Consider the following 12,678-nt stretch of genomic DNA (forward strand, 5'->3'; position numbering starts at 1 on the left):
GTACTTTTTAATCCACTACATTTCACAGATTTGTTTCCTACTTGCTTTACAAATTCAGGATTTGACACACAAAAGGAAAGCTTTTGAATTATGATTATTTGTTATAGATCATATGCTGCTTAACTTCCAAATCATTTTGAATATTTAAATATCTTTGAGTTATTTCTGCAATTAGTACTTTTTCTCCTAATACTTAAATTACTACTAATTTCTTTATATTTCTGCTGTACTTTTACTTGAAATTTAGTATTTTTACAATCTGGTATTATAATAATTTTACTCAAGAAAATCATCTGAATACTTCTTCCACCACTGACTGTAGACAATTAAAACTGAATATAATTCTACAGCTATATCTTTAACGAGACTAACTAGCGTTTGAATGAGCGACTGACAGCCAATGTGCATGCGTCTTTATATCATAGTTTTTTATTCTTCGTCTATATTACCTTTGCTGTAACAGCGTAAATATCCCCTTTGTGGGACGAATCAAAACCCATCCAAACACAAAGGTGTATGATTGGTAAAATGGTCATCTTCTTGTTGACAATAAATTGTAGGTCTTCCTATCTAAACAAATCTCTCTCTGTCCCATAGATGGTATGAAGCTCTGTCCTGGCCTCTGGGGGCAGCCCTGGTGCTTTTACAATTTGATTTAAACAGTTTATCATAGGTTGTTAAAGTATGTGTGTTTTGTTTCTCCAATTTAGCTGTTTTAAAAATGTATTACATTTGAAATATATATGACAAGTCAGATTTAACCAATTATTATAGGCCTCACTCAAAGTTATTTGGTTGTTATTAAGAAAACACATTTCTTTGGGCATGATTAATTTGGACTCTCCATTATCCATGATTGAAGATATATCAGCCAGCTGTTTATTATTGCGGTTAACTTTCGAAACTTACATTCCTTTATCTGACTTTTTTGTTGTTGCCCCAAACTCTGCACTTTCTTTTGGCTGAGGAATACACTATTACATTATCTCAAACATACTTCTTTACAGCATTCCACAGATACCTAACATTTTAACTGAAAAGAAGAAATTCAATTTAGCCATTCTTTAGCTGCTGACAAAATTGTAGGACCTGTAAAAAGTCAGTTTGGAGCTAGATCAATCAATCAATCAATCAATCAATCAATCAATCAATTATAACAATTATTTTTTAATCCCAAGAGGAAATTAGGTTTTCATAACAGTTGCACCATATTTGAATAAAATACCTATTTAAATAAATAAGAGAAATATAAGGCCTTAGGCAGAGGAACAAGGCAGGTCTCATCTATGTTTGTCATAGTTTCTTTATTGGTGAAGTCGTACAGAGTTCAGGTTGTTGGAGAGAGAAAAAAACAGACCCTCATGCTGCACAAACTTGGTAGGGGAGTCAGGCGCAGTCTCTCGAGGTTTGCCCTTGAGGAGCTGAGTGTTGTGCTTACTGACATTTTTCCAAATTGTTGTGTATGGTTTGACAGTTTTTGTAAGCTATTTTTTGATAGTATTATTTGTTAGAAATATTGTTTGTCAGGCCTGACTCTAACTGGCAGAACCACTTGGGGTCAAACCCACTACACAATAAGTGACATCCCAGATTTTGTCACCACCGCCCATGTATTAACATTATTAATTGAAATAGCAAATAACGGGAGTTAAACTGGAGTTAAACGATGTGGGGAATGTACATATACGGATATGTTAAATAAATAAATATATATATATATATATACATTTAAGGCACAGGTTCCAAGTTCCATGTCCATACAGTGCAGATATTATTAATGTTCGGTGCAGGTTATTGATGGGTCACAGGTTTTACCCTTTGTTTTAAGCAACTAATAGCCTTAATTATCTTGAAAAACTACACCATATTGATTTTATTATTATTATTGACATTTTATTTATTCGTTAATTGTTTACAGTTATCCTCAAACCCTGACTGTTGTATGATAAAATATATCAAATATAACATGGTGGAGATATAATATTTTTCATTCTTTCACCAACAGGTGGTTTACTGTGCACACGAAGCCTCGAGGGATGAATACCTCCGCGAACCAAACTGCTGGAAAGCGTCAAAGCGTCATTAGGTTTCCTCTCTCCTCACTACCATTTATGATGTATCTCCTGTCATACATTGTTGTAAATGTTCCAATAAAAAAAAATCCAGCACGTTTCCGGTCATGAGATTGCATCTTTTGGAGCATGCTGGGAAGTGTATTTCTACATTGCTCGGTTCCCACGTCTCCTCGCAGACAGTGGGTCAAGATGAAACTCCAACTCCCAGAATGCAGTTGCCCAGTTCCTTTATTTCTTCATTTCCACTCTGAACAAGACACACAAATATCAGTTTGTAGCAGATAGCCCCGGTGAATGTATTAGTAGGGAATTACAATATATGAATTACAGCACAAGCTCGTTTATAGCTAGGCGCTTCAGGCACTCGGGAAATGACAATGGCGTTCATCAGGGAGTCAGCGTCGCTAATTAAAAAGTAGCTAGTTCCCAAGTTAGCTAACAGAAGATGGAAGCTAGTTCTATAGCTTCTCATCCGCACGAGCCCTACACTAATGTTAGCTAACTTGATGTTATTAAATAACTTATTAGCATCAGGTACTCTTCTACAGTCGCGTCTTTAAGCCCGTGTCTCTACGGAAATACTGCAGCGATGGAAGAAGTTGACAAGATTTTGATTCACGCCCTCAAACAAGTTGGCACGTAAGTATCCACAGTATGATGATTTAACATGTGTATACAGTGCAAACCTTACCATGAGGTGTTGAAATTACATGTTGGAATGTTGACAGTACAGTGTTAAGTTTGTTAAAATGCAACATGCTATGAGTAAACTAGGCTAAATCAGCCCATCACATGATCAGACCTGAGGCTGTGAGCTTCCAATGACACTGACTTCCAATGAGGTTGGACTGATGTGTGTCAGACGGGGAGGTGAGCGAGGAGACAGCCAGCCGCCAACAGTTCACACACTATGGCCTTCAGTTTCTGACATATGCCTACTCAGTGTAGAATCACAACAAACTTGCCATTAATTCTGGAATCATCAAAACTAAGCTAAGATGTTATAATAAATCCCTTCTGATTGATCATACCAGTTTGCCATTTCTTTATTACATTACCACAGGTATTTATCATTTATTTTTACCCCCCAAAATCCAAGTAAATGGGTCATTCAAGAATTGGGGAGGATTTTCTGAACCTATGAACTTTCAAATAATCCATACTCAAAATGCTAACCCTTGCACTGTTGCTAGATATACTTGTCCTTAAAGAAAATGTAAAAAGTAGTTTAAAATATTATTTAAAAAATCAAATAGCTCTCGAGCGCCACTCAATTAAGTGGCAATTTTCCTTTTCCCCTCCTTCTTGGAGATTAACTTGCATGCCAAATATAATATTTAAAGCTTTTATTTTTATTTTTTGATATATGTCCCTTGCAATGGTCAAAGCAATTTGTTAAATCATCATCATATTTAAAATATTTTCATTAAAAAGTGTGGCCTACAATATGTGCATAACCCTGTTAGCTTGGCTGATTAAGTGAAAAAAATGATAAGTGAAATGACACAGGAAATAATCAAGCCATGTGCTACTGCCATGGGTGGACCGAAGATAAGACTTCTGTTTATCTTTGTATTCTTTTTATTTTCATATTGATAATGTGTTTCCCACAGGGAGGTGAGTGAGGAGACCGGCAGCGTCAAACAGTTCAGCAGTGAGCTCATAGTGGAGGCGGTGGTGAGATGTGTCCGGGTGATTGATTCGGGCCTGGGGGGCGCACTGCCGACCTCCCTGCCCCCTGGCATGTCTGCCCGCTTCAGAGTGGGCATGAGCCTGGCACAGGCCTGTCAGGTGAGACTCGATTTCATGTAGCTGTTCATTGTGTACAAATAATTCTCAGCAAGAAAGTTTCAACTCGCCTCATGACAGTGAGACAGAATGCATCTTAAGGCAAGAATGTTTGTATTCTTGACCAAAGAAATCTCTTTTAAACTATCTCAAAGTCCACATACTAAGTTGTTCAGAGGCTTACAGTCACTATTATGCTATATTTAAACAATATATTGTAGGGCCATATCTATACAAACATCTCTGTGAAGTGTTTTGCGCAAAATACCAAACAGATCCCCCATTGTAGCATGCCTCATCCCCCTCTATTTCAGCCCTGTTCCTGAAGTGCTGATTCTGTGACTGTAGCTTTAAATGAACTAGCTGCTGCTGGCCACGCCCCCTGGGAGCTGCTGCTGGCCACGCCCCTTTGGAGCTGCTGCTGGCCACGCCCCTTTGGAGCGTCATGATCTCTCCTCTGAAGAGAGTTTTCTACCAGGAGAAACTCAGCTAAACGCTGCCGTGATTAAACGCCATATTATGTTCCAAACCACATCCAGCATTATTTCTGAAACTCTTCTCAGTGTTCACCACTAGAACAGAGACATTATATGTATTATATTTACAACAACTCTAAGTCCCTCCTGCAGACATCCTGCTGAACACACACACACACACACACACACACAGAGGTGCAGCTCGCCGACTGTGTATGGGAGACGATAGGTTGGGACGTGTCACCTTGGCGAGATGTTACCAGAAGTTTAATGTAAAGCCAGCCCACATTTTAGTTATGACGTCATAACCGAAACAAATCTGGATCAGCTCGTTTGTACCCCCGTTTTTAGAGATGTGGGTAAAGAGGAAAAGAGAGAGGGTTGTATTTTCTGACACTTTGTGAGTCTCCTTACACACCGGGGACACATAGTTATGTATAAAAGACATCAAAAAGAGCGTTTTGCATAATAGGGGGCCTTTAAAAGGAATTTGCTCAGCTATAAATTACCACTGACACCAGCTTCTACAGAGGCTGACCATGAAATGTAAAACTACTTTTGAAAGCCTTGAAAAAAACCTTGTATGTGGACATTGAAGTCAGATTGTTTTTGTAAAATATAAAACCATCTTGCAGTAGTGTGTAAAAAAGCACAACAGTGTGTTATTAGTTTGTCTGTTAAGTACCAGCTCTACTGATCCCGGCCTGTAGCCCCTGCAGTGTTTCTAACATGTCAAACTGTTGCTTTCCAGGACATTGGTTATAAAGGAGAGATCGGCTACCAGACGTTTCTGTACAGCAATGAGCCAGAGATCCGCTCCCTGCTCATGTTCCTGGTGGAGAAGCTGCCCAGGGAGAGCGCAGAGACCTCAGACCAGCCCCAAGGTACCCAGGAAAGAAGAAATGTTCAACATGAAGTGTTCCATTGCTTCCTCTCCTTTTATTGGTGCAATCACATATACTAACTGAAGGATGTAATATAACACTTACTATTAAACCTTATGATGAGTCATCCGAAGCGTTCCTCTCTTCCTGCAGGTAAATCGGCGGTCCTGCAGAGAGCTATCGCTGCTGCAATCAAAGCTCAGCTGTCTGTGCCCTGGCTGCCTCCAAACTGCAGACTGCCTCTGCACAGTGAAACACAAGTAAACTCCTCATGTTGCTTTCTGATGTCCAAAAAAACACTAATACTTGGGGATGTGCAGCTAGAGAGTGCAGCACACATCTGAGCAGGGCCAGAGATGATTTGATTTTTGAATGAAATTTCTCAGAGGTATTTGACATAAAGAAAAACGAATGCCGTTGATAACCTATCAAGACCAGATGAGACATATGTGTGTTCTATTTAAAACTACATTAAAAAAAATAAACTGGTGCAAAAATACTTATTTATAGTACAAAGGAAAGCTGTGATGGTTTTATAATGAAGCTAACTATCAGCTGTGGATTTTGCTCGGGACATTCTAGTGAATATTTAACGACTGTGTCTTGGTTTTAACTTTCAGACTGAAACTTGTTTATTTATAATTTGTTACCTGCCAAGAGACACTATCATATTTGATTGTTTTTCTTTCCTCTTTAGAGTCCAGGAGCATTGCACAGATTTCATGTCCAGCCTCTGAGTTTACCACACTGTTCTCCTGGGAAGAAGCAGCTGAAAGGTAGGCCTCCTGCTGCTGCACGTTAGAACACGCTGCAAGACTTCACTTCATCTGGTTTCCTGTTTCATCAGTCCCTCAGAGTTCTGTTGTCATTGAGGTTGTCTCAGATTACCATATTTGCAGCAACTTCCCTAATGAATAGTTATCGCTATGTGCCTGTTTGTGATCAAATTGTTAAGAACATCATTATAACATGAAGTAAATATATTATTTTCAGTCGGTGGAAAAATAATCTGCAATGGTTATAATGCTGAATAAATCCCAAACTTAATGAGAGATGAGACATGTCTGTTATGTGGAATCTATGCAAGGAGATTCCACAAAAATAGACCCCCCCCCCCCCCAGGTTTCTGCATTTAGAAAAAGTCAGGAAGACCTCAAAAGTGTGTTCTTTCTCTTTGATTTCAGAGGTGAAGGACTACCATCGAGACATTCTTCCTCCTGTGACTGCACAGCCTTCCCATCATGCCTCTGTGGTGGCGTCCATATTGGAGCAGCACACAGCAGAACTCAGCGCTGCTCAGGAGTGGGACAACGAGTGGAACAGTCAAGGCCTCCTGTCTCGCCTCAAACCACAGGCAAACACACACTCACTGCAGTCACTCTAACCTTACAGCTACACAGTGTGTGTTTGATCCTCTGAACATACGTCCACGTAAATCCGTTCTTATCAAGTGATAGACTTGCCATTATGCAGTTGCCTGGCAACAGCAAGACATCCAGAAGAAATGGTGTAAATACCCCAAAAAAGCCAGTAGAATAAACTGGTTTAAAAATAATATGAATTTGGACTTTATTGCTAATCTCCATATTCATGACAACTAAACATGGGCTCATTTTATACAAACTACATTTGAATGATTTAAGGTCTTAAAGTCCTACATTACTAATAGTGGCCTCTTTGAGTAAAAGCTGGGTTCTATCTGATGGATGACATCTCGGATACTACCTCCATATTTGGTGCAGTCCGGGGTCTAGCGTATACATATGCAGTGCTGCATGTTGGATCCTGTCTAATGCTGATGACGCTGTTTCTTACCGACCGTACCTTGTGTGTTGAACAGGAGTATCGCTCCAGGAAGCTGACCCGGCTGCGGAAACGCATCCAGGAGCAGCTGCGCTCGGCTGCACAGCCCTCTCCTGAAAGTGCCTTGGGGGGTCCTCGGTCCACCTGTGACTTGTCTGAGCTCCTGCAGGCCTTCAGAGGCTCCGCCCCCTCTGACCACATCCTGACCAAGGGCAGCCACTTCACACACACACAGAAGTTCACCTTCACACAGGTGAGGACTGGGCACAAGCAAATAACAAAATCCTGCTTGACACATTGTTCCCTAATGTGTGTGTGTGTGTGGTGTGTGGTGTGTGGTGTGTGGTGTGTGGTGTGTGTGTGTGTGCAGACAGAAACCAGCGCCTCCATCCCCTTTGTCCATCAGTCGGACGGTGATGTGCAGCTCCGGCAGCAGGAGGAGCAGCTCTCGCTCCAGCAGCAGTTGCAGCAGCTCTGCAGTGAGGTGGACCAGCTCACTGCAGACATGAAGCACATGACCGTCACTCATGCACAGGTAACACACACACAGGTAACACACACACTCTGAAGAACCAAAGAGGAAGCCTAGACATATCAGGTTGATGTAAGTTAACATGGATTTGGTTCTTTCTTGGAACCAAGTTTCAGTTAATGTAGGCTTCCATAACAGCAGTCACAATATACACAATGAAGGGTTATTATTTCACCTCAAAGTTCAAAGGCTTTAATGTCACAGGCACAGCTACAGTGTAGATATGGAGTGAAAAGGTCACAGGCTCCTCCAACAATGCAACATAAATATATATGACATAAAACAAATAAAGAAACAATAGAAATAGTGCAAGAAGAAGCAGAGTAGAAATAAAATGCAAGAGGAGTTGTAAGACTCCAAGTGCAAGTAGGGTAGAATGTAAAATGAAATGCCTGTGTGATGTTTTGGGTCAGGTGTTGGACGAGTTGAAGCAACGAGAGTTGGGGAACTCTGAAAATGTGGAGAAGATGCAGGTGAAGAAGAAAACAATCGACCTGTTGCCAGACTCAGACGACAACCTGGAGAAGCTGAAGGTAGGACTGTTGAGTAAAGTCTGTCCTGTCCTCAGGGCCAGCGGGGCTGTCAGACTGAGGAACGCTGTGTTTGTTCCTCCAGGCTCTGGTGGAGGCCAGTGCCAAGCGGGTGGTGAACCTGGCCTCTCAGTGGGAGAAGCACCGCGCTCCACTCATCGACGAGCACCGCAGGCTCAAAGAAATCTGCAGCAAACAAGATGTAAGTGTGTCACTTCAGCTGTTACAGGACCTACATCTGTTTCACATTCTGAGTACCTGTGTGTGTGCTCTTCAGCTGGAGTCATCCAAAAAGCTGTCTGAAATCAAATCTCTGCACGATAAAATCCGTGTGTCTACAGAGGAGGCCAAGAAGAAAGAAGAGACCTATAAACAGCTGGTAATGGATTTCACTTGCTTTCTTTACTTTTACCTGACCTGGATCAGTATGAATGGTCTGCTGACAAGTTACTATTGTTGACAGGTGTCTGTTAAAGTCTTTTTTTGCTAAATGTGCTAAATGTTAGGTTGAATGTTCGCAATGTTTTCCCACGTAGGTAACAGAGTTAGAGAATCTTCCTCAGGACGCGTCCCGGTTAGCATACACTCAGAGGATTCTAGAGATCGTCAGCAACATCAAGAAACAGAAGGAGGAAATCACAAAGGTACTTTGAAAAGCAAACCACAAGACAGAGCTGGAAATAACAAATACATAAAGCAAGTGAAAAGTTACAGCACAAAAAGTTCCCATGTTCACTTGTGGAGGCAACATTTAAATATGTCTTTGTATCAGCTGTAACACCCCCTCACTAACAATGGGTTCTCTCCCCCCCCGCCCGCAGATTTTGTCGGACACTAAGGATCTCCAGAAAGAGATCAACAGCCTGACGGGAAAACTGGACAGGACCTTCGCAGTGACTGATGAGCTGGTCTTTAAGGTAGCAGTCTGTTTTTTTTATCAGTACTCCTGTACAAATAGTATTTTTAAGGGGTAATAAGTTCATTTAATTAAAAAAGAGAGTTCTTGAAATGGTTGTTTTCAATATAAACTGTATATATGTCAGTACTAAATAATTGTCCATGTATTAATATATATTTTTCATCTAAAGGACGCCAAAAAAGATGAATCCGTCCGCAAATCCTACAAGTACCTGGCTGCCCTGCACGAAGTACGTCCTCACGTTGTCTGCGTTCCTCTCTTCTGTTGCTCTCACCAATGACGGTGTTACATGTCATCTCTCCATTTCTCTGCAGAACTGTAATCAGTTGATCCAGACCATCGAGTACACTGGCACAATCCTGAGAGAGATTCGAGATCTAGAAGAGCAGGTAGGAACTGCACTGCATCACATCATTGCTGTGTTCCATCTGTGTCTCCATCACAGACTGGAGCCTCATCCTAGTTTAGCATAGAGACCGGAGGCAGGCTAATAATCATAATAATATTAATAATAATAATAATAATAACAATACATTTTATTTAAGGTGCCTTTTAATGACACCCAAGGGAACCATACAATTTGTTAAATAGTCTTAGAGGTAAAAGCAACAGAACATGATAAACACACAAACATACCATCATGGAGGAGATTATCAAATGTACACAAATGATGGGGACAGGTAATCCACGAGGAACAGATGATGGGGAGCACTACAGTGAGTAGGCTGCTCTGAACAGGTGGGTTTTTAGTTGGGATTTGAATATGGCGATTGTGTCAGACTGTCGGATGTGTGTGAGGGAGAGAGTTCCAGAGTCTGGGAGCAGAGCAGCTAAATGCCCGAGCACCCATGGTGACGAGGCATGGGGTGGAGACGGTTAGCAGACCAGCAGAGGATGAGCGGTTATGGAGGGCTTTGTAGGTGAGCAGGAGTTTTTTTTTTCACACGTGTATTTAACAAGAATAGACGTACAAAACCAGACAGTGTGGCTTTAGGTGCAGGTTGCCTCAGATCTTTTATTTATTTCTCCCTCTTTAATTGTCTTGCTTTTCATTTCGTTGTTACAGCAGGAACACCGAAGTAAGAAGGACGTACTGAACTGGAAGTCTTTCAGTCTTCAGCTTAACGGTGTCTCTGTGAGGGCTTTAGAAGCAGGACATTTTCTGCCTGCCTTCTTGGCTGCTGCTAATAGAACGTTAACAAGATGTTTTGTGGTACACAATTCCTGTTGGAGGTTACTTAACTATAGAACACGATTTGATTGACTTCGCTACAGAAAAACATTGAGTCTCCAAATCATAAGTCTTCCGTAATGTTTTTAAAAACCCTTTTTATTTCCCCCTTTGTTTAAACTGGGGATCATGAGCCATGATGTTGTCGACTGTACCCTTTTCTCTAAATGTTATTCCTGCACCACTGTATACCAGAAATACCAGAGTGAGTTTAGTGATCAAAGCTGTCTTTGAACACCTCTCTATTTGCAATCCAACTTTGAACGCAGCATCCCACCATACAGAAACATGTTTGCTCTTTTAATAGAAAAAAGTTCCATAGACAGAATATCTGTCTTTCTCACCGCTGTTTTGTTCGTAGTATTTTATGTAATTATCCTGTCACCAGTTTCTATTTAGGGAACTTTATTGATCGAGTGAAAAAATAAATCCTGCTAATATTGACCTTTCTTAGCGGACTAAATCATCTTTTTGGATCAGGGAGTTTTTCTCAGGGGGATCCTTAAGTGTCTATGGACAGGACGCATAAATGGAATTAACATGTATTCGCCAAAATGTCCAAATATTTAAAAAATGCAGTATATTTCCAGGATGATGAATTGAACCTTTGTCCACAGATTGAGACAGAAAACGGCAGTAAAACCGTGGCCAACCTCGAGAGGATTCTGAGTGACTACAAGGCCATCCGACAGGAGAACTCTGCTCTTGCTGCCAAAGTTCGGGAAGGCTGAAGGATCTGTGTCTGCCTGCTGGGGGTGTGGGGGGTACCTGGTAGAGATATGCAGCCATACAGACAGGATGGGACTCGAACAGAACTCCAGTTTTCCCACTGCTGAGTCTGCTGCTCATTTACAGCTTTTGTGGCCGTTGGACAAGCTGATGTTTGAAGCACGGAACAAACCGGGCATTTTACAGTGTTCGGACGGATGAAGATGGCAATTAGTGTTTGATTTTAAACTGATTTTACGGCTGGACGTGCTCTGTGAGAGGCCATGCACTTGATTGATGGTTTGATTGCAACAATACAGTGACAGCAGAGGGCGCTGTAAGACCGTTCCAATGTTCCTGTTCCAATGTTAAGTCATTCATATCGATGAAATGTTATCACAACATATCTTGATCAAATCAAATCTGTGGCTGGGACATTTTACTACAGGAAGTATTCCAGCATTTTCAGAGCTGAGTAGAGTGAATGAAATTGAATGTATTTCATTGACGATGTTGTCCAGCCTCATCAGCAAAGTATTGTTGTATATATGGTACCAGCTTGAATAAAGATGCCTTACACACTTGAAGAGCAGCTCCTGTTATCCTTCAGATCAGATAAAGACCAGTGGTGGAAAGTAATTTAATACATTTACTTACTATTGTACTTAAGTACGTTTTTGTACTTTTACTATATCATTTCCTTTTAATGCTACTTTATACTTTTATTCTAATACATTTCAAAGGCAAATATCATACACTCCACTACATTTATTCAACACACTAAATAGTTTGTACACATAATAACACATGCTATACGGTATAATGCAGTACTTCACTCTACACAGTATTCCTTTTATCTTTACTTATTTTTTATTAATTTTTCTTTCAACAATTAGTTTCAGGGAACATCGTACATACATATTTAAACAATCCTTAAATCAATGTCCTTATTGTCCAGTGGCAATGGTGGTGTCCTCTTCTCGTCCTCTATAATCTGTCCATTTTTTGTATTGCCTCTTGTAGTCTCAGTTTATGTGTGATTTTCTCCATTACAAAAATCTCCTCCACAGTGCATTTCCACTGCTCCTCAGTCGGTGGGTCTACTTTGTACCACATTCTCGTAATCGTGTTCTTACTGGCTGATAGCAGCACTTTAACAAGATACTCATCCTCTCTTTGTATTATGTGTTGTGTTAAATTCCCCAAGTAGAGTATTTTACACGTTTTTGGTATCCCATATCCTATTATTTTTTGTAAATCCCTCCATAGTTTATCCCAGTATCCTTTTAACTTTTGGCAGGACCAGAATATGTGTGTATGGTCAGCATCCATGTGACCACATGCTCTCCAGCATGGTTGTTGAATAGACACCACCCCTTTCCTAATCTTTGGAGTTATAAAAAATCTGACCATGTTCTTCTTAAATTCCCTCCAGATCCTGGAGCTAGTGGACGTGCACTGCGTTTTACAAATATTAAACCACTCTTCCTCAGTCATTTGTTCTTTCAATTCCTTTTCCCATTTTTCTTTGATATAAAGAGAGGAATACTTTCTGCATGACATCAAACTTCTACATAGGACTGAGATTACTCTGCATTTTTTACCTTCATAAGCTCTCCGAAATACCTCAACAACTTCATTATCAGTGTCAGTTTTTATCTCCTTCTCATAATAATCCTTTATTTGCAGGTAGCGATATTGTTCGTATTTATATAATCCAAATCTACCCCTC

General features: G+C 40.6%; 1 protein-coding gene across 1 annotated transcript; it reads left to right on the forward strand.

Moving 5' to 3' along the window:
• The first annotated feature begins 2,303 nt into the window (after positions 1-2,303).
• Positions 2,304-11,533, forward strand: ccdc22 (coiled-coil domain containing 22). The gene is made up of 16 exons (XM_063890075.1): positions 2,304-2,714; positions 3,689-3,866; positions 5,091-5,223; positions 5,377-5,483; positions 5,921-5,999; positions 6,408-6,577; positions 7,064-7,279; positions 7,397-7,561; positions 7,972-8,091; positions 8,174-8,290; positions 8,366-8,467; positions 8,625-8,732; positions 8,910-9,005; positions 9,177-9,236; positions 9,322-9,396; positions 10,856-11,533. Exons 1-16 carry the CDS (start codon positions 2,665-2,667, stop codon positions 10,967-10,969), a joined length of 1,890 nt encoding a protein of 629 aa, XP_063746145.1. The 5' UTR covers positions 2,304-2,664; the 3' UTR covers positions 10,970-11,533.
• The last annotated feature ends 1,145 nt before the right edge of the window (positions 11,534-12,678 follow it).

Source organism: Eleginops maclovinus, chromosome 1, assembly GCF_036324505.1.
Source record: "Eleginops maclovinus isolate JMC-PN-2008 ecotype Puerto Natales chromosome 1, JC_Emac_rtc_rv5, whole genome shotgun sequence".
In the NCBI taxonomy this organism is placed as follows: domain Eukaryota; kingdom Metazoa; phylum Chordata; class Actinopteri; order Perciformes; family Eleginopidae; genus Eleginops; species Eleginops maclovinus.